Source organism: Narcine bancroftii, chromosome 2 (genome assembly GCF_036971445.1).
Source record: "Narcine bancroftii isolate sNarBan1 chromosome 2, sNarBan1.hap1, whole genome shotgun sequence".
NCBI classification, from domain to species: Eukaryota; Metazoa; Chordata; class Chondrichthyes; order Torpediniformes; family Narcinidae; genus Narcine; species Narcine bancroftii.
In genome coordinates, this window is record NC_091470.1 from 73,321,209 (window position 1) to 73,348,660 (window position 27,452).

At 37.0% G+C, this 27,452-nt stretch overlaps 2 protein-coding genes across 7 annotated transcripts in view; one reads left to right on the plus strand and one right to left on the minus strand.

The window, feature by feature from the left end:
* The window catches only part of atp6v1d (ATPase H+ transporting V1 subunit D), a 40,909-nt gene extending 33,940 nt beyond the window's left edge, over window positions 1-6,969 (plus strand). The window contains exons 7-9 of the mRNA XM_069917095.1: window positions 2,116-2,182; window positions 6,371-6,449; window positions 6,561-6,969. Of these exons, the coding sequence (XP_069773196.1) occupies window positions 2,116-2,182; window positions 6,371-6,449; window positions 6,561-6,699 (285 nt within the window). The 3' untranslated portion in view covers window positions 6,700-6,969. The remainder of the gene's footprint in view (window positions 1-2,115; window positions 2,183-6,370; window positions 6,450-6,560) is intronic.
* LOC138753737 (protein PALS1-like) overlaps window positions 2,458-27,452 on the minus strand; it is an 80,612-nt gene continuing 55,617 nt past the window's right edge. For 3 of the 6 annotated variants that reach the window (XM_069917090.1, XM_069917091.1, XM_069917092.1), the window contains exons 7-15: window positions 21,402-21,563; window positions 21,193-21,270; window positions 20,081-20,264; window positions 18,034-18,105; window positions 15,750-15,821; window positions 14,752-14,919; window positions 14,471-14,673; window positions 12,895-13,005; window positions 9,323-10,658 (exon numbers count right to left, since the gene is read on the minus strand). In XM_069917090.1, coding sequence (XP_069773191.1) covers window positions 10,482-10,658; window positions 12,895-13,005; window positions 14,471-14,673; window positions 14,752-14,919; window positions 15,750-15,821; window positions 18,034-18,105; window positions 20,081-20,264; window positions 21,193-21,270; window positions 21,402-21,563 — 1,227 coding nt within the window. In that variant the 3' untranslated portion in view covers window positions 9,323-10,481. Of the gene's footprint in view, window positions 3,004-3,190; window positions 3,316-8,682; window positions 8,811-9,322; window positions 10,659-12,894; window positions 13,006-14,470; window positions 14,674-14,751; window positions 14,920-15,749; window positions 15,822-18,033; window positions 18,106-20,080; window positions 20,265-21,192; window positions 21,271-21,401; window positions 21,564-27,452 lie in introns of those variants that run through there. The other 3 variants (XR_011351398.1, XR_011351397.1, XM_069917093.1) reach the window with 3 other exon arrangements.

A 27,452-nucleotide genomic window follows, 5' to 3' on the forward strand; every position in this document is an offset into this window, starting at 1 on the left:
GATCTCAGGTTAAGATTCAAAATTGGAGAAAAGCAATTTTGAGGAAATGAAGAAGAATCTAGAATATGTGGATTGGGATGTTGTTTCAGGCAAGGATGTGCAAGGTAAGTGGAAGACCTTCAAAGGTAAAATTTTGAGAGTAGAGTTTATATGTTCCTGGTAGAATTAAAGACAAGGTTAGCAGACATAGGGAACTTTGATTTTGAGGTATATTGGGGATCTGGTTCAGAAGAAGAGAGGTGTATAGCAGGTATAGGCAACATTGAGCAAATTAGGTAGAAGCGTATTTTTAAAAAAATTCAAGAAGAACCTCAAAGCAATCAGGAAGGCTAAATGAAGACCTGAGGTTGCTTTGGCACACAATGTCAAGGAAATTCCTAAAGGTTTCCACTGGTATATTAAGAGCAAAAGGACAGTAAGGGACAAAATTGAACCCCTTTAAGATCAGAGTGGTTGGCTTTATACAGAGCCAAAAGATATTGGGGAGATCTTATTCACATCAGTATTCTGTCAGGAAACAAGCACAGAGTCATGGGAAGTAAGGAAAACAAAGCAGTGAGGTCATGGAACCAAGACCTGACAAGATATTCCCTCGAACCTTGAGGGATGTTAATGTAGAAATTGTAGGGGCTCTGGCAGAAATATTTAAAATGTCCTTAGCCACAACGCAGGGCTAGAGGATTGGAGTGTTACTCGCATTCTGTAGTTTAAAAGGCTCCAAAAGTAACCCTGGACATTGTAGGCCGATGAGCCTGACGTCAGTAGTAGGTAAATTATTGGAAGGTGTTTGGATATATAATCTTTTGGCTAGCCAGAAACTGATTAGGGATTGTCAACATGGCTTTGTGAGTGGTAGGTCATGTTTAACCAATCTTGTTGAGATTTTTGAGGTTACCAGGAAAGTTGACAAAGGAATGGGTGTGGATGTTGTCTACATGGACTTTAGTAAGGCCTTTGACAAGGTCCCACATGGGAGGTTAGTCAGGAAGATTCAGATGCTAGGTATTCATGGTGAAGTAGTGAACTGAATTTGACAGTGGCTGGACAGAAGAAGCCAGAGAGTAGTGGTGAATGATTGCTTCTCAGACTGAAGGCTTGTGACTAGTAGTGTACCTCAGGGATTGGTCATGGGACCATTGTTGTTTATCATCTATATTAATGATCTGGATGATAAATGTGGTAAATTGGATTGGCAAGTTTGCAGATGACACTAAAATTTGAGGTGTTGTGGACAGCGAAGGTTTTCAAAGCTTGTAGAGGGATCTGGACCAGCTGGAAAAATGGCTGATGGAATTTAATGCAGACAAATGTGAGGTGTTGCATTTTGGAAGGACAATCCAAGAAAGGACATACAAAGGAATGGTAGGGCACTGAAGAGTGTGGTAGAGCAGAAGGACCTGGGAATTCAGATACATGATTCCCTGAAAGTGGTATCACAGGTGGATATAGGGTTGTAAGGAAAGCTTTTGGTATATTGGCCTTCATAAATCAAAGTATTGAGTAGAGGAGTTGGGATGTTATGGTAAAGTTGACTGAGACATTGGTGAGTGTGTGTGCAGTTTTGGTCACCTAACTAAAGGAAAGATGTCAATAAAATGGAAAAAAGTGCAGAAAGGTTAGTATGTTGCCTGGACCTCAGGAACTGAGTTTCAGGGGAAAGGTTAAACAGATTAAGATTTTATTCCCTGGAGTATAGAAGAATGAGGGATTTGATAGAGGTATTTAAAATTATGAGGGGGAAGACAGAGTAAATGTAGATAGGCTTTTCCACTGAGGGCAGATGAGATAAAAACCAGAGGACATGGGTTAAGAGTGAAAGGGAAATAATTTAGGGGGAACTTCTTCACAGAGAGTGGTGGGAGTGTGGAACGAGTTGGCAGCTTTGGTGGTGAATGGAGGCTCAATTTTTACATTTAAGAAAAATTTGGACAGGTACATGAATGGGAAAGGTATGGATGGCTATGGAATGGGTGCAGGTCATTTGGACTAGGCAAACAATGCCTGTTTCTGTCCTGTAGTGTTCTATATAAAGATTTGATGACCTACGGTCCTGAAACACAGGTGTAGATTTTAATACACCAAATAAAAACTAAACTTGTGCTCTTTTTATTTCAGACTTCATTTGTGACATTGGATGAAGCGATTAAAATTACAAATAGACGTGTAAATGCAATTGAACATGGTAGGTTATACATTTTTGCTATTGCTTGTAAGATGCAGAGATTTGATAATTTGCTTTCATCCTAACCCTAATAATCTTCCCAACCTTACCTAGAAAATGATTAAGCATGACCATTGTATAGGTAAATAGCTCTTTCAGTTTGCATATCTGAAAGTTGAAAGAATACAGACCTTGAGTTTCAATCATCTCATTATGTCTGGAATATCTGAACTTTAATTCATTACTGAACCAAATTCAAGTTTACTAACTTTGTTACCCTTTTTAAAAAAAAATCACAAATTAATTCAGTCAGGGTTGACATGGCAAGATTTTGTGGATTTATTTTTTTTCGCTTCAACAAGAAATGTTTTCTTTTTTGCACAGTCTGTCAGAGGCGAGGATGACAAGTTCAGAGATGTTGTCTGCCACTTGCGTAAGACTTTTTTGTGCTCGTTTCATGGACCAGAGAGTCACAGGAGACTTTGCACATTCTTGAATTTTTCCTGTCCACTGAGCAAGCCTCTACTCCCTTTTTTAAAAAAAAATCTCAATTTCCATCACACAAGGGCAAGGTTCAATTTGGTGAATCCTCAGACAGCTGGAGCGATTTATTAAAAAAAAAATCAATCTGGCTGGCTAATGGTTCCAAGCTAAATAATGTCAAAAACAGGTACGAGATTGAAAATCCATGGTTCCTTCAGGAAAATAGCTTTCCATAAATCATGTTGATATTTACTCAAGGGCCAGATTTTGGAATAATTATTCTGTAAAGTTGCCTGTCGGTGGTTGTGGCTTGAACCTGTTCTGGTGTAGAGTAACTGATCAGGCTTCTTATTTTGTCTCTAAGATGGGCATTAAAGGAAACACAAATAATGTTACAAGAAATGGCCAAAGATTACATGACTGAAACACATTCAAACTGCAATGATATGAAATGTACATTGACTATCAAGAGCTAAGCTGTCTAATCAGTTCATGAAGTACATCAATCACTTGCAGGGAACTTTCACCATTGATATAGTTGATTACCTGGCTACAGGTAATTCTCAATTAATTTTGAACAGCTCATTCCAGACAATTGTATTGATGAACATCATATCCATAACAATTTTATTGTAGTAGCTCCATTCCTGTTTATTAAACGAGTCCATGATCTGGAAAATACAAAAGTAATTTCTTCGAGCAGAACAAAAATATTTTGATTGTGTTAAGACCGTCTGAAAAATTGATGAATGGTATTTCTTCTTGTGTTGATTCTGATACCACTTTTAAAGGTTTAATAGAGGTTGGATGATCAAGACAAGAGTGGACAGGACTTATTTTGTACTTTGGTACTAAGTTGTATTAGTCATATCACAGAGCTTTAGAAGGACAGCGTAAAATTCTAAGTAACTGTTTAAATTAGGAGCTTCCAAAAGTTTCCTTTAAGCTCACCTTTGATTACCATAAGGGGAGTATTGATATAAGCCTTGTGGAACCAATGTAAAACATCAGCTACGGTAAAAAAAGGGTGACTAAGAGAATATTGAATTTTTGGACCTTGCTCTTTCAAGGTTTAGTGATCAAGTTTGGAAAGGAGGTTTGTGCTGAAATTAGTGGAATAAAATCATCACAGGACAAATATTCTGGTTCTCCAAAAGGGTTAGACTCCCCATTATCCACCAGAATTATAAAAAATTTAAAGTTGGTATTCTACAAGTATGAAACTCATTTTCCTGAGAACCATAGAATAGTACATCACAGAAACATGCCCTTCTAGTCTGTGCCAAACTATTATTCTCCCTGTCCCACTGATCTGCACCCCAACCGTACCCCTCTAATCCATGTACCTGTCCAAATTCTTAAAAATTAAAATTGAGCCCACATTCACCACTTCAGCTGTAAACTCATTCCACACTCCCATCAATTTGTGAGAAGACTTTTCCCCATATCACTCTTAACCCACGTCCTCTGGTTTGTATCTTGCCTACCCTCAGTGGAAAACGCCTATCTACATTTACTCTGTCTAGACCCCCAAATATTTAAAATATCTCTTATCAAACTCTCTTTCCTCCCTCTTCCCCATTCTTCTATGCTCTGGGGAATAAAGTCCTAGTCCAGGTAACATCTTAGTAAATCTTCTCTGCACTCTTTCAATCTTATTGATGTTTTCCAGTAGTTTGGTAACCAAAATTGCACAAAACCCTCCAAATTTGGCCTCACCAATGTCTTGTACTTCACCACAACATCCCAACTCCTGTTCTCAATACTTTGATTCATGAAGGTCAATGTGCCAAAAGCTCTCTTTAATACCCTATCTGTGATCAGTGAATTATCCATCTGTATTCCCAGATCCCTCTGTTCTACTGCACTCCTCAGTGCCCTACCATTTACTGTGTATATCCTTGGTTTGTCCTTTCAAAATGCAATTCCTCACACTAAACTGCATTAAATTCCAGATCCCTTTGCAAGCTTTGAAAGACTTCTTCACTGTCCACAACACCTTCAATCTTTGTGTCATCTGCAGATTTGCTGATCTACTTAATCACCCAGATCATTGATATACGTAGATGACAAATAGCAATGGCCCCAGCACCGATTCCTGAGGCACACCACTAGTCACAGACCTACAGTCAGAGAACCAATCATCCACTACCATTCTCTGGCTTCTCCCATCTCGCCATTGTAAAATCCAGTTGACTACCTCTCCATGAACACCTAGCGACTGAACCTTTCTGACTAACCTCCTATATGAGACCTTGTCAAAACCTTTGTGGACAACATCCACAGCCTTTACTTTGTCAACTTTCCTGGTAACCTCCTTGAAAAACGCTACAAGATTGGTTAAATACGACCTACCACACACAAAGCCATGTTGACTATCTCTAATCAATTTCTGGCAATCCAAATGATTATATATCCAACTCTTAGAACACCTTCCAACAATTTACCTACTACTGACGTCAGACTCACCAGCCTATAATTTCCAGGATTACTCTCAAAGCCCTTTTTAAACAATGGAACAATGTGAACTACTCTCCTATCTTCCAACACCACACTCATGGCTAAAGACACTTTAAATGTTTCTACCAGAGTTCCTGCAATTTCTACACTGGTCTCCCTCAAGGTCTGAGGAATATCTCATCAGGCCCTAGGGATTTATCCACCTTTATTTACATTAAGACAGCAAGCACCACTCCTCTTTAATCTATGTAGACCTCACTGCTTGTTTTCCTTACTTCCCATAACTCTGTGCCAGTTTCCTGAGTAAATATTGATCCAAAAAAAAACCCAAGATCTCTTTTGGCTCCTTACATAGCCAACCACTCTGATCTTCAAAAGGACCAATTTTGTCCGTTATTATCCTTTTCCTCTTAATATGCCTGTAGAAATCCTTCAGATTTTCCTTCACATTGTCTGCCAAAGAAAACTCGTCTCCAACATTATTTTTATACTCTGAGTACCTCATTTGCTCTGCATTGCCTATACCTGCTATTCAACTCTCCTTCCAAACCTGATCCCCAATATCCCTTAAAGCAAGGCTCCCTATTCCTGTTTAATTTGCCTTTAATCCTCACAGGAACATACAAACTCTGCACTCTCAAAATTTCACCTTTGAAGGTCTGCCTCTTGCCTTACACATCCTTTCGAGAAAACAACTTTTGTCAAAATTGGCCAATCTTTTCAGGAAAATTAGGTGATCTGTGTATTCTGGGTTCAAATTTTTATCCACAAGATGGTTAGATGATCAGTTATCCCAACCTCTAATTCCTCCTGACCTTGTTCCTTGTACTGAATTTTAACTCACTTTTCCAAATAGATAATGTAGCTTGCAAACAGGTTATTGGACTAAAATGTAACTGCTGCTTAATAGAGAACAAGTATTGTATCAGCAACAAGAAAATCTGAATATTAGAAAGAAATTGAAAACTTGAACAAATACAGTACCTTCAACAGCAGAGTATTTACAGCATATCAAATCTAAAAAGAGGTGAAGTTGAAAGAAAACAATGAAAAACTATTAACTTTGGCTGGGGAAGGACATGTGTTAGGAATGGGGAAGGAACCTGTTGAAATAAACGTGGAAAATGTATAATTTTATCTTTTACAACATGACAAGAAGTATATCTTGCACTTGGATATGGAGCCTTATCTGAGGCTATGCACAGTATTGAAATGTGAATCACGATGCTACCACTCAACAACTAATTTCTGTTCCATTTTGCACAGTGATAATTCCTCGGATTGAACGCACTTTGTCTTACATCATTACTGAGTTAGACGAACGAGAAAGGGAGGAATTCTATAGGTAAGTATTGTAATATTTTCTGTTGGACTACTTAGTTTTGTTTCTAGATTACTTCAGAAAATATCAACTGTAAAGGCTTTAATGCTTATTTGTTGAATATTCACTTGACAGGTTGAAAAAGATCCAGGAAAAGAAAAAGCAGCTGAAGGAAAAGAGAGAAAAGGAACAGGAAGGTCAAAAATTAAAACATGATAATGCACCAGCCAATCTACTTGAAGATGAAAAGGATGAGGACCTACTGTTTGATTAATATATCAAATGGCCTAAGTTGCCTACAATTTGTTGAAGCATCAAGCTTAACATTTAAATAATCTATTTGTATGTTATATTTAATGCAAAGTGTTGATCTGCAATCCTTATTGCAAATGTCAGGTGGAGACTGTGTTCACAAGTTGCATGTAAACAAAACATTTGATTGCACTTTTATCAGTGCTTCATAGGAATATAATTATTCATAAATTGCTCATGAAATACATTCCTTTCAAACTGTTCATGATTAAATGGATTAAAAATCACTAAATGTTTGGATGGTTTTATGGGGTTACATTCAATTTCTAACTCTAGCATTCCACATAACGGTAATCAGAATCACAGGAATTTGGCTGTAGACCGACAGAGCAAATGATAGGAATGAGAGATCAGACTGGATAATTATTTCTACCTCCATAATGATTACTAAATTTTCAAATAATCATCGGTATTCGTAGGGATAGATCCAGGACCTTCCAACAAATGCCTCAAATTTGATTTCCAGGAAAACCCTGAACTTGTTCAGACAAAAGTGGATAAACAAATAACTTCTAAATTCTATTTAAAAAAAATGCTCCCCCCCCACCCACCCACCCACCCATTGTTTAATGTGCAGAAGGATGTACCCTTAGTTTTTGAAATTATCACAGGTCTTAGTAGATGGCTGACAAATAATGGATTTGTGAAAGTTCAATATGTACTTACCGTATAATTTTGCACTCCCTCAGGATCAAGTATGGCTTTTATTCCAGTTCTAAAAGTGACCAATGAGGGTCTCAGACTTTACCACTTGCAACATGATGCACTTATGCTATTCAATACTGCACCTTTGAATGCTCTTGCCAAATAGATTGAAATTTTTACTGCCATCCTAAATGTTCTGTCTCCATTTTGTGTAGTATGGGCCAGAGATTCCTTTGAGTTAGTCATTAGGAATGTTACACTTTTGCAAGCAAGTTTTGAGTAATGTTTCAAATATTTTTCTGCCGAGATGATAACACACTGTATTATTCAAAGATAGTTGAGTGTTTCAGGAGACTGCGGACAGATTTGCAGAGTTAATTAGATCTTCAGCACTGGGGAAATTGATTGGGTGAGAATACAGATGTTGGTTCACTTAACCACTTCGTGAAATTAGGATTTTACAGACACAGCATGAGTGGTTTTGAGGTCTCTATGGGTAGTCTCTGACTTAGAACAGAAGGGCATGGAACACTTGCCTGTAAAAAGTGCATTTCTGATACTACTTGATCTTAGCCAAAAGGCAGAGAAGCAATTTAAAAAACGTAAATTACTGTGCTGGATTTGAGGACTTTTATCTTCAAACACACTCCCTTCTCTCAGCCGAATGCTGTAACATACTGAAGGCAATGCTAAATTTCATTATTAGCGAGCCAAGAAATACAAAAAAACCATGTTTTCTGGGTTCTCTCAATTTTAATTTCTCAACATCCTGGGCTCTGTACACCCAAATGTTTGACATTAACTGTTAGTTTTCCCATGAGGTCTTAAGGATTTCCAAGGCAAAATTGTCTTTATGGTCAATGAGCTCCTGGACTTCCTGGTCTAAAACTAGTGCCAATGGTTTTTGAGAGAAAAGACAAAAGTGTCTTAATAGGTACAAACTAATGTGAAATTCAGAGGTTGTGGACACAACGCACATACCGTTGGCTGCAAGTTGCCAAGTTTCTGAGGTACTCAAAACCTTCAACATTTCTGTTAGTGTTTTAGGGTCAGACTGAACAATGGGAATTTGGCTGTGGTCAGTGTCAGTCCTGGTGCAAGCCATCTCACCTCCTTAAGGTCTCTTGCCTAGACAAAGGTATCATCATCTAACAAGCCAAAGCAAGAACATTCTTGTCTTTTGGTAATATTTAAGTATTTTTTAAAAAAAGTTGGTACTGACAAGTCTGTGCTCCAAGCATTTTATCCCAAAATGATGCCAATTAAGTTAGGTTTCCCCACTCCTTCCTTGCCACTTTACCCGAAGAATGTGTCTTTTCTTGCTTTAGCATTGAAGTCTTTGAGGAGGACCAGTTCCTTGTCTTCACACTCAAGTTTGAGCTGAACGTATTGATGATGGTCGCATGCATTTCCACAGGTCAATGAGACCTGTTAACAAGATGAAAGAGTTGCCGAAATTATTCTTAGAACTCTGCAATAAGCATTGGCAACTGCTGGGAATGGGTTTGGGATCTATAACCAAGCCTTGCTCAAACAAAATTGTACTCTGGATTTAGTGCAAATTTGTTACATACAAATGAAACAGCTAATCTCAGATCACTGAATAATGCAGCACACAGGTCTCTGCCAACTATACCCATGTTTTATAGAAGGAATGCAAGATTAATATTCTGTAATACCAAGCAACCTAAATTAATTGGCAACTAGACAGTTACATTGAAATAGGTAATTAATTCAACTTTAGACATTAACAATGCCCAATTAATCAAATAGATAGGTTCATGGCATTTGGGAACCTTAGTATAATGATAGACATTTCCAGCATTTAAAATGATCAAACCTCCAAGTCCTTGATAGATATATTTTCACCAATGCATTTTCTGACAATTCCGAGAGACTAAAAAAAATTCAGCTAACCAAGTTCCTAAAGTCATTACACATTAGGCTGGAGTGATGTTTTATTGAAAATCTACAAATACATTAAATACATTTTTACATTGTTCCACGTGTGCTCAAGTGTCTGAAAATAATTTCTATAATTAGTGTGTAGACATTATCGTCAGCTGAGGACGTACCTCTGAAAATGGATAGTTCCTAATGTTAAAATCTGCGTAATCTACACAAGACACATCCAAACATCTGCCAAATTAACTTCGAAAGGCATGAAAGCTGTACGTTTCATTTGGCAAGATATCAAACCCAGATATCTTCTTAATGCTGATTCATCAATAAAGTAAATATCTCACATTAATACAGAAAGTCATCAAGTGGGATCCCCGATACCTACTTAATACTGGAAAAATAGCTTGCATAAAGATAGGCAAAATTAAAACATTAAAGGTTTCAATTTTATCCAGAAAGTGTCATTAAATTCCAGTGTTTAAAAATTATTTTCACAAATGAGAAACAGAAATAACAAAACTAATCCAAGATTTCATGAGAAGTGATTTACCAAAACTCTCATTTACTTTAAATTAAAACATTCACATTTGACTCTTGCTTTTGTCCACTGTGCCAAATTATTGACTTTACGTACAGTAGCTACATTCAATAATTCTATTCCAGTCTATCATCAAATTCTCCAAAAACAAGAAGCAATGTACAAATTAGGTTCACACACACTCTGAAAACAAATGATCAAGTCTTGGATCTGAGCAACCCTCTAAACTAAAGTTTTTCTGGAGGAGGGAGCAATCTATTGTAAAAAAAATCTATAATCTGAAATTAATGATTTCTATTTTCCATAAAAATATACTCTCGTCATCCACATATTTCCTCACAAAAAGAACTAGCACAGAGCTTTCATATATCCAGGCTGTACCTATACAAAATAAAAAACACCGCCCCTAAAAAGGTTAAATCCGTAGATTCTGGAGCCAGGATTATGTACATTGCGATTCAAAGATAGCTAATGACAGAAGAATATCTATTTACATTATAAATAGTTTCCACATAGTAATTACACAAGTATTTCTTGCCAATTGCTGGCATAAACTGGAATGTCAAACAGCCACCCTCCCTCCTCCAACTCCACATTCCATCGCTTAAGTCAATAATCATTTTGAAAAATTGCCAGAAAGGAGTCTTGTTACTTGTTTTTCACCGAAGCCATGAAGATGAGACCCACTGAGGTTCCGTGTCCAGTTTGTTGAGGAGGCGAATTAACTCCTGATATGCTTTTTCCAGGTCCGTGTTAACAATCGCTGCGTCAAAGTAGTGTCCAAAGTTTTGCTCCATTTCCCTGGCTTTTTCTATGATTTCCCTCAAATCTTCTGGCTGTTACACAAAAAATGAAAAATATTTGTGACATTTACTCAAGCAGACATAGCAAAAGAATATATCCATTTTAAATGACAAATTAAAGGATACATTGGAACGTTTGGGCACCCACATTAAAATTAAATGCATCACTCAACTGTAGTCCAAACATTTACCGCAAATCGATTTCTGTTTCTTCGACAAGTGTCTGGGAGCCCTTTCAAGCAGCTGCAAAAACAGGTGACATTTCTCTTTCTATGAATTATGGAAGTGAGATTCAATTTTACATGGACCGCTATCTCACATATCAAATTCCCTTTTGCAATTAACATATCGGCCTCACTGCATTTGGACTGTGCCTCCCTGCAGATATACAAGTGGCTCAATAAAAAAATAGACAGGCACTGAAAATAATTAATTGGTTCAATTAGTGTCTCCAGCATTAAAACCCATTATTGACATTGCCTGTTGTTTCTTCCACGTTTCAGACTTAAAACTTTGGAGCTGATGGCAAAAGTTTTTATTGCAGTGAAAGATGGAAATTATATCCTGAAAAGATTAGTAGTGGGACCACAGATACACACAATAACAGAAACGATCTGCTCTTGGGAACAGTCCACAGTTTCAAAATTAGAGATGCCAAGGGTGAAGGGAGTTCATTCAAATTGGGAAAGCATGATTAATGTTCCTCAGGAGGAGAACAGCACTGAAAAATGTTACAACAGGTATAACCAGATCTAGCCAGTGATCACTGGGGGAAAATCTAAGGTGGAGAAGGTGAGCAAACAAATCCAGGGAGTCGTTAGCTGTTTTCACACCACAGGCAAGCGGTGACCCTACTTTGTCCCGGAGTAATTTCCAGGAATTCAGGACCTCCTGCGCCTTTCACACAGCAGTCCAAATTCCTGGGAATTTGCCCTCCATAGCAATTTAGCAGAGGATCCGGCCCCAAATGATGACACATTACACACTCACAGGAGTGAGAATAAGTTCACCTCCAGTCTGTCCGTAGGTCACCTGCCTGCTCGCTAACTTCCTGCCCCCACCTCCAGACGCTGGCCCACCCCCCACCCCACAGTTTGGCACATTGTGATGACGGCACAATGCTGGATGAATAACCAACTTCATTTCCCACAATCCCTCAAGCAGCTGGAACTGTTCTGGGAAATCCAGCTGCATGAGGGATTATGGTTAACGAGGACAGCCATTCATCCCGCATTGTGCTGCTGCTTCAACGTGCCAAAACAGCCCACTGTTTCAGGAGGTAGGTATCTTTTAATTTTAATCACCTATGTGATGCAACACACAAGTGCTGACATCACTAGGCTTTCCCTGCTCAGCCATTTGCCATTTCCCGGAGCCGCAGACCTGTCTTTGGGCTGACCTTTCACACCGCAGGTTCACAAGAGGGTTCCCAGGAAAATTTCCCAAGAATATTCATTTTACACTGTGGTGTGAAAAGGCCTACCATCTCAGAAGACTTTCCTGGCTCCAACATACTAATGTCATCATGAAGGAAGCATGCCAAGACCTTTACTTCCTCAGGAGTTTATGGAAGTTTGGTACGGCATCAGAAACCTTGGGAAACTTCTACAGATGTGTAGTGGAAAATATGCTGACTGCTTGCATCACAGCTTGGTATGAGGGCACCAATACCTTTGAGCAGAGAGCCCCGCAAAAGGTAGTGGACATAGCCCAGTACATCACAGGCAAAACTCTCCCCACCGGAGAGAAAATCTACATGGAACACTGCCATTAGAGAGCAGCAATCATCAAGAATCCACCCTACCCAGAATATGCTCTGTTCTCACTGCTGCCATCAGGAAAGAGGTACAGGTATCTTAAAGATTTGTACCACCTAGGTTCAGGAACAGTTGCAACCGCTCCACTAAACAACAGTTTCAGATTCCTAAACAGACTCAGAGACTGATACAAAAATTCTTATTTTGCACATTTTTTCTGTAGTGTACTTTGTTTACATTTCACGCATCTTTTCTTAAGTACAGTTGTTTTGCACTACTGGAATTTGAAATTCTGCCTGGGCTGCAGGAAATAGAATCTCAGGTTTGTTTGTGATGCCATGTACGTATTCTGACAATACTTCTGAATACAAAGAACACGAGCAGGTACTGCAGCAGCCAGTCCTTGAACTATATTCCTCAATTATAAAACTGTATTTTATGAGAGTAATTAATGACCTGAGTAAACTTGGGGTAAAAGAGCAATTTCATACAAATTACAAAAAAAATACTACCTTCGGATTTTTCCCCTCTTTGGTGAGCATTGCACGCAATCGTTCTTGGGAAGGTGGTGCAATGAAGATTATATAAGGCTTTAAGTCAGAATTGCGCAGGATCCTTAGTGACTAGAAACAAAAAGTGAGGTAACAGTATTGAATTTGTCTATTTTTTATTTTAATTATGTTTTCATTTCAATTTCAAACATAGAAATAGTACAGCAGAGTATAAACCTTCAGCCTATGGTGTGGTACTGACCTATATACACCTACTCTATATCAATCTAACCCTTCCCAACCCTACAGCCCATGACCATCTATTTTTATTATTTCAATGTTCCCATCCAAGAGTTTTTCAAATGACTCTATTGTACCAGCCTCCACCACCACTGGCGGCAATGCATTCAAGGTACTACCACTCTGTGTAAAATAAAAATACCTCTGACATCTCCTCAAAACTTTCTTCCTGTTAACCTTTGGTATTTGCTATTGTTGCCCTGAAAAAAGGTTTTTTTTCCCTGGCTCTCATGATCTTATCTCTCATTTCCATGGCTGCAAAGAGAAAAGCCCTCTGAGACTATATGGTGCTATTAATCACTTCAAACCTCTGGGATTCAGAATCTAAGCACACATTTATGCTATTTGGATAATTTAAAACCACAAAGTGAAGGAAAGCAGTCTTGTCGTCGATTCAGCCAAATTGGAAGAATGCTGAGTCATAAAAATGTTTTTAAAAACATTTCTATCGGAGTCTTGTTTTTTAAAAAAAAATATTGAAGCTGTTAAATTAACATTTCATGGCAAAACTAAAATACCCTAAAACTGCAAATAACACGACAGTTGGATGAGAAGTGCTGAGGTAAATATAAAAATATCAAAATGGACTTGCTCCAAAATCATCCACATCAAATATTTTTGTTAAAATCACACAAAAGCCTCTTGCATTCACAAGAACTGAAGTATCAGGTGTGCAAGCTCCTTTCACGTTCTGTATAAAGGTAAACCTCGCTTTACAAATACTTGCTTTATGAAAATTCACTTATATGAAGAAACCAGTGTTGGCTTTTACGAAGAAATTATAGTGGGTTTCACTTTTACAAAAATAGCCTCAATAGTAGTCAAGAGGTCTTTGCTTTACAAACTGTTTCTCAGGAACCCTCCAACTTCGTAAAGCGGGATATACCTGTACACAGATGCAAACAATTATTTCAGCTCATTAACTGCAAATGAGTTCAATGTTGCTACAAAATTCCCCATAAATGTTTTAATCTCCTTTCACTTAGGTCCAGTCTCTGGTCCATCTATTATTTTTAATTCATTCCATGTACCAAGTTTATGAATATTGTTTTTTTTATTATAAAATCACCAAGTTAGCCAATATTAACGTTTAATTTCTTATCATTGCAAGTGGTATGCCACTCAGCATTTCTCTTTTTTTTTTAAAAAAAGGTTTGTGGTCATCAGTGATGACATGCTTGTTCAAAAACCAGATCATTTTCCTTGTGCTGTTAATGTGCAGGTATTCTTGCTTAAATTTTTTCGTGAAAATACTAATTTTCAATGACTGCAATAACTCACGCACTTAGGTGCTTACCTGTGTGTGTAAATTTAACAAGCATATCTTGCCAGAGTTGATCACTTGTCGCACTGAGTCAATACTGGTGCCATACAAATTTTTTTCATATTCTCCATGTTCGATGAATTTGTTGGTTGCCATGTCAGCTTCAAAAAACTGACGTGACACAAAGAGATAATCACGGCCATTCACCTCATTATCTCTCATGGAACGTGTTGTATCTATGAGTTTGAGATTACAAGTTACACAGAGCTCACAACAAGCACTAGTGTTAAAATGAAGCAGCATAGTTAACTCACGGGGTACTGCCGGTGCAAAACGATCAGCCTCTCTTTCCATCAGCTTCTGTCGCAGTTCATTCTGACCACAGTTTAGAGGGCCAATCAAAACTATTGGCCGTTTCCTACTGGGAGGTTGGTGATACAGTGACATTTCTTCGTACGTCAAGATCTCATCATTGTCATAATCTAACAGGGGAAGGGGATAAGATGCAGAAATTCTGAAGTTAATCAGCCGTGTAACTTGCACACATTTTAAGCAAACTGTTCTTTGAGATTTGCCCAAAAACACTAATATGATTTTGCAATTTTTAAAAAAATGTGCTTCTCAATAGCTTTATTATTTTTTAAACCTCGTATCAGTTTAGTTGAAACATTTAGAAAGCATCCACACTTCATAATTTCTCTGAATTAAAAAAATCCGAGAGGTTCAGAGGCACAATTTTATTTTAATATTGAAAAATGACACTTTTGGCATCATCCCAGCATTCATTCTTCTCTCCTCATCTACTCTCATTATCACTGGCTCTCCTTCTAGTCATTCTTTCTATCATTTTAATTCTTCCAATTTCCCCTCTGTCATTCAATTTGTCTCTCATTCTGATTGAAGGATCTTTGATCTGAAATATTTTTGACTTCTAATTTATGACTTTCTGATTTGCTGAGTGTTTTCAACATATTTTGTTTGTCTTTCAGATTTCCAATCTCCGCAATTTAAAAATAATGTATTACCTGTTCATATACGCTCTCACCCCTACCCAAACACAGGTGCCAACAGGCTGTACCAAGCTTCTTAAACTGAAGAGCCTAATTTCTGCTTAGTACCAAAGGACCAAAATCACAAATGCAGTATGAAGCTGAGGTAAACAAGGTCTCTTCATGTCCACTGGCAGTAATGTAAACAGCCATAACCAGAACAGAAGAAAAATAATCTCCAGTGTTCACTGAAAATTCAATGAAATGCTAACTGACCCATGAGACACTTGAAGTGTAAAAGGTTCATGCATACATTTACATACCATCATTTCGATTTGCATTATATAATATTTTCTTTCGCTTCTTCTTATTTTTCTTTGCACACCAAAGTTTTCCTAAAACAGAAATAGATTATACAGTTATATTGACTTTAAGTAAATTTCAAAGCCAATCATTAACCAGATGAGATATCAAACATTTGGGAGAGAGCAAGGTAAAAATTAAGATAATTTTGTTTTCTACAAGAATAGGATGTCTTGAATTTCAGAGAAAACTGCATGACATTCTTTAATTATGTAACACACAGGAGGCGATTACCTTTGCTAACTATGAGCTATCCACTCTTTGACTCCATTCACATAGGCCAGTTTTTTTTTAAACTTCAAGTAGTTAAATATTTCCGTTTCTGGAATATTCGTATAAGATTAAAATACCTTTAGATCCGACAGTATTTTTATTGGGTAGTTTGCCACCTCTGAAAGGTCAGAGATTAGATAAATTTCAACTTGCTTTTGTATATTTAGCATTATCTGTAGCGAAAAAATGTATTGCTAGTACGTGGAAAGATACGAATATGATTGATATTAATTGATGGCACAATGAGATGAAATATTGTTTAATAATGGAAAAAATCACATGTTTCACGTGATAACTATAGTTTTTTTATTAAAAAGTGGTTGTTATATTTGGAATATTTACATTTTGATTTACATTGATTAGATCTTAATATGTATATTTAATTTTTCTTTATTTTTTCTCTTTATGGCTCTCCTTAGGAGTGTTGGGTGAAAGGGGGGGGTTCCTTTTTCTTCCTTTCTTTTTTCTTTTATATATATATAAAATATATCATTCATGCTTAGTTTATTGTTATATATCTTACTTATTATCTGTATTTTGAACGAATAAATAAAGGTTTAAAAAAAAAGTAGTTAAATATTTCCCCTAAAAATTATAATTACATCTGCCTCTGCTATCCTGCCTGGTGCTACATTCTATATCACAATAACTTACAACATTAGATTGCTGGTCTGAAATTTAACTGTCATCTTGACATCAATCTGAACAATATTATCACAACAAAATTATCCAATGTGATACATTATGATCTACTAAATTCCAATTAGGATAATATTTCCCAAACTATTATAGCAATATATACAGTCAATATGGAACACCATTTTGAATCTCCAGGCTCAATGCCTTATTCCAGAAGTAATCTGGGGAAAGTGGTCAGCAGATTCTTCTCCTAGGTATTAATAGTTTAATTGTGGCAATAGTATTTTTCCTGAAAATAAGTGCATTTAATGACAGTATATTCAACTTCACAGCAAGAAAGTCTGTATATTTAAGATAATTTCAATCAGTCGAGCTCCGATTTTTAGTGCTCAGTAAATGCTCCAAATATGTTATTGGTAGCTAAGCAGTGATTGGTGTAGGTGTACAAAATAACTTAAACTCAAGGAATAGCAAGATTATGTGGACACTGCAAGAACAACTGTGTTACATAAACACAAAATAAGATTCCATTAATCGTGTTGGTGGTAAATATTCTGGATAATACTTATACTGTTTCATGGCATCAGCACTTAAATAAACACCCTGTGAAAATTAAATGCATCAATGCAGTTAATTGGTTAACTCCAGAAACAAAATATCTTCATTTTTGCAGCATTGTTTTATGTTATAACGTAGTGCTCATGCTACGCGAGGTGCAGAACAACATGCACAGCAAAGTCTTGAAGTCTAGACTGGTTTATTGCACTGGCTGTTGAGTTTATATGGGCTCCAGGTGCTGACGTCAGGGCCCCGTGCCATCAGAGCACTGACCTGGGATTGGCCAGCATTCCCGTCACAGTTCCCCATCTTCCTGCCGTGCGGTAGGTCACCTGGGACGATGGCTAGTGTCACACCAGGTCTGTGTGGTCGCCGGCCATTTTGTAGGCCAATCTGTGTCTTCGTGCACGGGCTACTCCAATAATTCATTTTTTTTTTTTTTTTTTTATAAACACAATAACCATGAAACAGTGCATTGAATTGAAACATTTGGATGATTCTGATTTCATTTTAGGTGATTGTTATGTGTCACACTTTATTTCACCTTGCGTTGGAAAATAGCTTGAAATATGTATAATATTATTGTTTCTAGATATTGCCTCTTTCTGTACTCAAATTATGTCACATTACATTCAGCAATTAGGTCTTTAAAAATAAAACTGCACAGAGGAACCACTTAAAATTAAATATCAAATTATAACCTTCAAATTGAAAGTTCAATTTCTTTGGCTTGAAGTTACATTAATTTGAGTTATAAAATTTATGTTTCCTAACCTGATTTCTCAGGCTCTTTATCTTCTTCTATTGTTTGTTTCATGGCTTCTCTTTGTTGCTGGAAGCTTTTCCCTGTTTGCATGCAAAGAAAACAATAACAGCAAAAAAAAAGATGCATGTTAAGAGATGTGGGGTTTTTTTTGCTGGATATTTTATAGTTGTAGGAGGCTACATAAAATCAACCTAATAGAAGCCATCGAACTTTCACAACCCAAAAAGATGGATTTAAACGTCGCCTTTAACTGCTTTGTCAGCAAAGGAGGAGCAGTTAATGTTAGCTTGCATTCCACTTAAGCTGAGAATAATGAAAGACCTGGTCTGCAAAATACATTATTAATATACCATTTTCCAGTTCAAATTTAAAAGTATTCAGCAGACCAAGGGTAAACTATACCAATAAGAAAATGGTCTTCTTGTTTTCCTATTAAATTTCTAGTTGCAATCTGCAGCAATACAGTATAAAATGTCCTCTATTCCTAGTAATGTTGACAAAGGCCACCAAAGCATATACTAAACAAAAAGTACTTCAGTGACATGTCATTAAAATGAAGGTCCCATTACATTGATAACATTAATATATTTTAACCATGATACAATAACATCAATAAGCTTTAAAAAAAATGGAAAATAAAATATTTCAAAATTTGGAGCAATTTGAGCTGTTTATACTTGAAATAAACATAGATCACAAGTTACCAAAAAATGCTGGAAGAACTCAGCAGCGTCCATAGGCAGTAAAAATGAACAGTACAACTCCGATTATCTGAAATGGTCAGCACTGGGCCTATGTTGGATATATGTTTTTTTTGGAGAACTGATCATTGCCCAGTAGCAACAGCAAATCACTTGTAATGGTTTTTAAATAACAAACAAGGAAAGGCTTTTTAAGCATTAAAATAATGCTTAATTCTCATCATAAAAATGCTGGCTATGCTGATCACCGACACTTCCCCACCGAGGCCCCGCTTGTGCTAGGAGCCCAAGGTGCACTGCTGCCGGCGACGTCACTGGTCAGTTTGGCTCCGAAAAAATTTCGGATAAATGAAGATATCAAAGAACCCAATTTCGGATAATTGGAGTTGTACTGTACTATATAACCAATGTTTCAGGTACAAGCACCATTGGAAAAACAGCTTATTTGAAGGCCATTTTCCTCTTTAAGTAAATGAATTTAAATATTGAATTACTGTAGATTTGGATCCATCAGTTTAGATATCATTGCTGTGCACCAGAAATTTCATCGATAGACTTGGTTCTACAAACAACAGTTTGTCCTGAAATTGAATGAAGTTCTGCGAACTTTTTGCTGGATATTTTATAGTTGTAGGAGGCTACAACATTCTTACCTTCAGCAACCCTCTTAAAAGGAATTTGGCAAAAACAAAGAAGGATCTTTTAATTGTTTGTACATCAACATCATTGAGTAAACACAAGGAGAAAACGGGACATCATGTCGCGTCGAATAGACATGCCCACAAATATCAAGAAATGCCAGTTGCCACTGCAACATATCCCAGACTTAGGCTCAAGGCAGTTCAAGTGAAATTTATCAGAGGCTTCAGAAAACAGTCAAGCTCTTTTCAAAAAGCTGAAAATTTCAATCAACAAGCCCTGATGAAATTGGAAAACTTTTGCAAAAACCTTGTGATTTTTTTTTAATTAATAGAACAGGCTAGTCTTCTTAGATGAAAAGCAGTTTTAATTCCATTAACTATCTCTGGAGTTGGAACTAAATTTTGGGAAATGATAATGATAATGATAAAGAACTTACTGTCATATACATTGTACAATGTACCTATTCACTGAAATTCTTGCCTGTTACTTTGGAAAAAAATACAAAAGCAACTACAATAGTATACTTAATTAAGTTAGTGCAAGTTCACAGTTTCTTGTTGAATCACTGTGGAACTGCTAGCAACTCTGGGATCAATGTTCAACCAACAATTTTGTAGATTTTTAAGGCAAAAATTTCTCTCTACTCCTGAGAAACACAAAGTACACTGTTCCAAAAACAGATGAAAAATTATATATGCTAATTGCCTCTTACCTGGAACAAGTCCAGCTAATGGCTGATTGTCCTCGTCTCCATCTCTATAGGCCTGCCACCAGTTGGGGTCTTCTTGACTTATCACATGAAGGATGTCTCCTTTTTGGAATGATAGCCCCAACTCTCGACAGGGAATGTAAGGATCATCCGAGGGGTCATAATCAAAGTGGGCTTTTACATGCACCTGCAAAAAGGCAGATTCATATCTACTAAACATTTCTCAGATTTCATTATTCTTAAAAAAAAAATCCACTAGATTTGTAACCTAACCAATGCAGGGAGGCAGAGATCAAACTTGCATTCCTCAATCAATATTTTTTTTAAATTTCTGTGGTTTCACACAAACATTATTTTCAGGGCTTAATGAAAAAAGGTCATTTTAATAGTTAAACAGAACCCACAGTAAAAACAACAGCTCCTTGACAAATGGCATATTCTACAGCCTCCTCCCTATTAATGTTCAACTGTCAGCAATTTTTCCTTCAAAGTGGAAGCCGATGAATATCTGAGAGTTAACAAAGTTTACTTGAAAGACTCACATTATTGCAAATACATTCACTCCAGTTAACACCTACCCTTAACATACTAGCTAATGGATTATTAAACTTGCACCGTTTTGAACCAGTGAATATCATTAAGTAAGGAGAAAATCTAACCTTCCTCCAGTTTTTCATCTGACTAGAGTCTCTATACTTCTCAACTGCTAACCATATTATCTCACATGACAAAACACAAAAACAATAAAAATCCCCGTTATTCAGAATTCAAGCAACCGGAAAAAAAAATGGTAGAAAATAAATAGGTTAAAAAATATGAAAGTTTAAAATTGGTGCTCCCAGTGTAGTTCACCAATCACGCAACACACAATCTCAAGCAACTGGAGAATTCACTTATCTGGCATTTATCAGTCCCCATAGGTCCTAGATAATGGGGGTCTTACTGTATTCACTTTTCAATTAGTCCAATGATTTAAAAAGTTTACAGATTCAATAGGTCTATTTGGACTGTCACCATTAAAAGTGTGCTAAAGGGACAAGATGAGAAGTTTAAAAATTAATTCAAATCAATCTTGATTATATTCTTTTCAGTTGTTTTAAATAAAATTCACTTACCACCATTTCCTTGGCAGGAGGAACCTTGGCCTGCTGATTGGGAATCAGAACAAATGTCAGGGTACCATGCATCTCAGCCTGCATCCAATGAAAATATTGGTTTGATTTGATTTTGATGTGACTATTTATTTCAAAGACCACACAAGTACTTGACAAAGAGTTTCAAAGGTCAAAGGAAATAGTTTTAAAATGACGTACAAATCACATACCAGCAGATCAAACACTTCATTAACATCTTTTCCACGAATCTCAATTCCATTTATTTCAAGAACTTCATCTCCTTCATGCAACACACCACTCTTCTCTGCAGCACCACCCTTGACTATTCGACTGATAATCACAGATTCAACATCATTGCGTACCGTGGCTCCCTTAAAAAGTAATGGAAAATAGCACATTATTCAGGTTGAACATAAGCTAGAGTGAATACTGAGATTCTGGTTGAACTAAAAGGGGCTCTTCTCGCTTTACACCCACGACTGTGCAGCTTGGTATGACAACACCATTTATAAATTTGCTGATGACAGCACAGTAAGTGTGCTGTATAAAAAGGGATGATGAGTCTGCATACAGGAGTGAAATTGAAAACTTGGCTGAATTTTACAACAACCTCTCACTCAATGTCACCAAAATCAAGGAGCTGATTATCGACTATAAAGGGAAAACTAGAGGAGCACAATCCAGCGATCGTAGAGTGATCAGAGGTAGAGAGAATGAGCAAATTTAAATTTCTGGGAGTCAGCAGCTCAGAGGATCTTTCCTGGACCTAACATATGAATATCATTGTAAAGAAAAATCATGTCAGCACCTCTACCTCCTCAGGAATTTGCAGAGATTCAATATGACATGGAAACCTTGACAAATGCCGACATATGTGCAGTGGAAAGTGTACAACTGACTGCATCATGGCCTGGTGTAGGTGTACCAATACCTCTGAGCAGAAAGCCCTTTTAAAAAAAAGCAGTGGATATAGCCCAGTACATCACAGGCAAAACTCTCCCCACCACTGAGAAAATTTACATAGATTGCTACTGTTGGAGAGCAGCAGCAATCAAGGTTCCACACCACCCAGGAAAGAGGTATAATTGCTGCAAGACACACCACCAGGTTCAGGGACAGTTGCTACCCCTCCACCATCAGACTCTTAAACACCACTTAAACAGAGACTCATTTAAGGACTCTTATTTTGCACATTATTTGTTTATAGTTTATATTTCTTTCTTTGTTTACATTTCTCTACTTTGTATTTGCATCTTTTTCTTGAGTAGTTTACACTACTTAAAAGTAGAAATTCTGCCTGGCCCACTGGAAGAAGAAAATATGTGATGCCATGCACTTTGACAATAAATTTGAACTTGAACTGGCCTGTAGTCCCTGTGCATGTGATAGGCAAGATAAAGAAAATCAGCTCACAATTTTTTGCCACTGGTGATCCTCTTGATAACATAACTCCGCTTAACAATTATATCTTTCCTCCAATTACTTTGTTTCAATTACCATTTCCTTTAATTTCTTACATTTTTTTTAAACAAGTTTAAAATATCATGAACGCCAAGCAAACAACTTGAAGAACACCAGCTCCATTTAAAGTGGGCCTGAACTTGAGTCACAGAAGAGGAGAGAGAGGCAGGGCTGTAAAAGGTCATGGCAGATATCAAGGTTAGACTGAAAGTGGAAATGTTTGAAAAGGACCACTAGATGGAGTTAGAATGCTGCATTGAAATGAAGAACATAGCTGAAGTGCTAGAGAGCAAATAGAGAAGGCAACAAAAATCTGAAAGCAATTCAGTCCAAATTCTACAAACGTTTAACTCAGTTGCATACATTCCATTGACCCTTGCTGAATGCAAAATTGCGTGAGGTTATACCATGAAACAATTATAGAAGGAAGAAACAAAAACAAGAAAGGGTAAATTTACAAGATTTTTCACAAATGAGCAACAAGGACAAAATCTTCTTTCCTCCTCAGCATGTGGAATGAGTATCCTCACTTGATATTCATGGATCTAAAGTTGTTTGCAGACCTAGGTCCACTGACGAAATTATTAGTCCAATGGGTATCTAAACTGAAGGGCCCAAATCTGTAATAATCCAAGTACTGAGAGGAAAATGGCCTTCAAATAACACTTCTTCCACAACTGTTGTTCTAAACTGGTTTACAGCTAATGCATATTTAAAATATCATCTACACTGCAATGCCAATTTTTATGCAGCAAGCTGCCTTATCAGCAATGTGGAAATGGCCAGATAATATTTTTTTATATTGCTGATTGAGGAATCCATAATCGCCAAGTGTCAGTTCCCCATAATTTTAAATATATTACCTAATGATGAGTTTATTGCCAAATACATTATACAATGTACATATGCATTGATTTTTTTTTGCTGCAGCCAAACAGGTACTTTGTAAAAGATAACAACTACAAAAGCAAATAAAAAGCAATTACAATGTTCTACTGAATTGAATCAAGTTCATTTGATTCTTTCAGTGAATTTGGAGGGTTTTCTCAAGGCAGCATGAGCGGTATTTTTCCAGTGCTTTGAGGTGCTAGCTGTACATACAATCATACTGCTTTCTGATCTTGTGCTACATATTTTTTTTGCCATCAAAACAACATCTTGTGTCAGGAACTCTTCTGCTTTTCATCTACTATTTTTTAAGATAGATTACAAAAATGATACGATGCGATTTATTTGCTCCTTCCTAATAAAGTAGAGTATATTAAATGAAATTGCATGCTAAAATACGACATAAAAGGTGTGTTCACAATTGAATGCAATTAGTTTCAAAATTATACTGCAACAATAGAGACCATAGCTTTTACTGCAGAGGTTTCTGGTATGGGGAGAGTTGTTATACTAAAGATAGAGACAGCCGAAGACAAAGACACAAGAGTTTATATCACAGTATCTGGGTGGTCTATCCACACATGAAAGAAGTGTTGTTATAAATCAGCAATGGCCTACATTCATCAGCCAGGATATAAACGTTGACGACAAAATACCGTTCAAGGCTATCGCTCATCGACTCAAGTCTGTTCTGAGGCAGACCAAACCTGCATGGATCCAGGCAGGAAAATTCCACATATGTGCAGGACAGAGGGGTGGACACCTGTCTGGTCAGCTTAGACCAGGAGAAGGCTTTCAACCAGATGGACTGCTGAGATGAATAGTTGCATACATATAACTTAATAAATATGACTAAGATACGACAGCCATATTTGGATCATATAGGGGCCCAATTGTAATTCTAAATACAATAATTTAATGGATAATAATGAATGGTGCTATAGTACAAATGCAAGTGACTTCCCCATATATAATTTTTGATAGTCAACATAAATGAGTACTGATGGTGTGTGGATTTATATTGTGAAAGGGAGGGGGAGGGGTTGTTTTGTTTGTTTTATTTTGTTTTGAAAGAAATGTAGTTAATATTGGAGTTTTCTATGTATATTTTATAGGAAAAAATATTTTAAAAAATGCTTCTTTCACTGAGTTGATGGTCTTCCAGCAGTTCTGGATGTCTGACTCAGAGTGTGTCTCCAGGAAAGCCCGTAGATAATAGACACTGGGATGAACCATGACAAGAACCCTTGCATCCTTTTCCACACACTCTTAGCAAATCTGCATTCTGCAAAGAGGTGGGTGACTGTCTCCACTCCACTGCGGTATGCATGAAGGGTGATGTTCTGGCAATACAAGAAAGGTCTGATTGGGAGGGCTCCTCTCACCACCAGTCTGGCTAAGACCTGGTGCTGGTTTGTGAGCCCTGGTGATGAGGTATTCCGCCCGATGACCTAGAGGGGAAATCGGATTTCCAAGTAATTGCAATTCATTTCTTAGCGACTGTTAAGGCTATTTTAACAAATGAAATTTGGAATTTAGTTCATTTATTGCTTATTTCAATAAAGTTACCCAAAAGATAAAGCTCCAGGTTGCCCGTGAAGGCCACCCCTGTTATCCTTGTTGATATTTCAGTAAAATCATGCCAGAAAGGTCTCACCTTCACACATGACCATGTAGCATGTAAAAATGTTCCTATTTGTCCCACACCTAAAACACATTTCCAATATTTCAGATTTTGATTTATGCAATTTCTGTGGTGTGAGATATAATTGATGTAGGAAATTATATTGCACTCATCCATACCTTGCATTTATAATTGATGTCATGCTATCCAAACACCAATCAGACCATTATTGCAACACCTAAATCCAACTCCCATCTCTCTCTCGGTCTCTGTAAACCTGGTTTCACACTTTTATTCGAGAGAACATAGTACATCTTAGTTATAAATTTTGATGTATTTCCCCAGCCAAATCGTTTCTTCCATTTTACTAATTTCAGGAAACTTGGCCCCCATCTTTCTATTAGGAACAATCCAAGCTGGATAAATCAAAATAAAGTCCCATTAGCTACTCAGTATCTATTTCTTAATTGTTCAAAAGATATGAGTGATCCATGCACATAATAGTCATTAATATATCGTTCCTTTATCATACCAGGAATTCAATATTTTGTTACCCAGATGCATAGGCAGCAAAACATTTTTACATAATGGTGTTCTTAATGATATACCTTTATTTTCCCAATACACTCATTTCTTGCCATATTCTAATCATATGTATTAATATAGGGTTATCCATTTTTAAAAAATTAACATTCCACTTGCATATAAAGTCTTTTGCTGTCTCTTTTATTGAATTCAATCCCATTCAGATTCAAGAAGGGAGACTGTCTTCTTCAAATAAAGAATGATAAAGTTCTTGCTTGAGCTGATTAATAGTATTTCTTAAGTCTGGAAATCTAAATCCTTCCAGTTTATAATCCTATGTTCACTTTTCCAGTGAAATTCTTGGCATTTTGTTATTCCATAGGAATTGCCTTATGTAATTACTCAATCATTTAAATAATTTTTTTAGTGAGTGCAATAGGCAACAATTGCAAAAGATACTGCATGCAATCTTGGCATCCACTAAAGTAATCGGCAGGTCTTTCCATTTCTGCAAATCTTTCTCTTTTTGTTTCTAAAAGAGGAGTGTAATTAAACTTATATGTTCTGCAGATTATTATGTCATTATTCCTAAATATTTGATTCCATCCATCTTCCATTATCTTTCATAATCAAAAATTTTCAATGGCATTATCTCACTCTTGTCGATATTTACTTTATAACCTGATTCTTTTCCATATTTTTCTAATAATACTTGTAATTTTATCAAGGATTTATCTGGGTCAGACATACATAATAGCACATTATCAGCAAATAAGCTAATTTCATGTTCTTCCTGTCTCACTCTGAAACCCTTAATATCCAGATTGCTCCCTTATAATCTCCATCAGTGGCTCAATAGCTAAGATAAAAAGTGCCGGAGACAGAGGACACCCCTGTCAAATCGATCTACTCAAGGGTGTTGGAGTTGGGAGAGTGGGGGGGGTGGGGGGGGAGGGAGTAAGAAAAAAAATGGGTAACATCTGATTATTAGTTATAATCTTGGCTTGTGGTTTATGATAAAGTTCTTATCCAGTTTATAAATTTTCTGCATATACCAAATTTGTGAAAAATGCCTTTTAATCTGCCTGAAACCAATTAGTCTTTCAGGATACTTAGATGCTGATGACTGGTGCATTCCAGGTGGCAGGAGTACGTGCTGAGGCTTGGTGCAGCCAATGCGAGGGCGCTGTGGGAAGGGCCACAGTCCTTACTGGGCACTGAGGGGCTGAGTCTGAGGGGAAATCCCTCAACCAACAGTTGGGGGGAGTGGGGAAATAAGAAACAACAAATTGCCACATTAGTGGTAATGGGGGGCATTGAGAGAAATGCAACAATGGACATGGATGAGAATGTATAGATATGATTGACTTTTTGAATGTAAAAAGATGAACAGTTTTCTTGTTTGTAAATAACTTATGATGAATAAAATAGGTTTTTGGTTAAAAAATAGTTTTATCTCTGTACCTCATTGCTAAGGAGCTGCATCACTCCTTATACAATCTATTTGACATTAGTCTTCACAGGTAGTCCATGCACATCGCCTCAGTAGTTCAGCCAACATTGAGCCATGCAAATGAGATCATTTTTTGCTGTTGGAGAGACTAGTTTGAGATTTCAACCAAGATTCACTGCATTTCAGAGACATAAACATACAACGATGTTTGCACTTGTTTTGTGGAACACCAATCTTGTCACCACCAATGGTTATCCTGCTTGCTTCTCTTCCTATCCCCACACTGATCTGTCAGTTTTCTCTACTGAT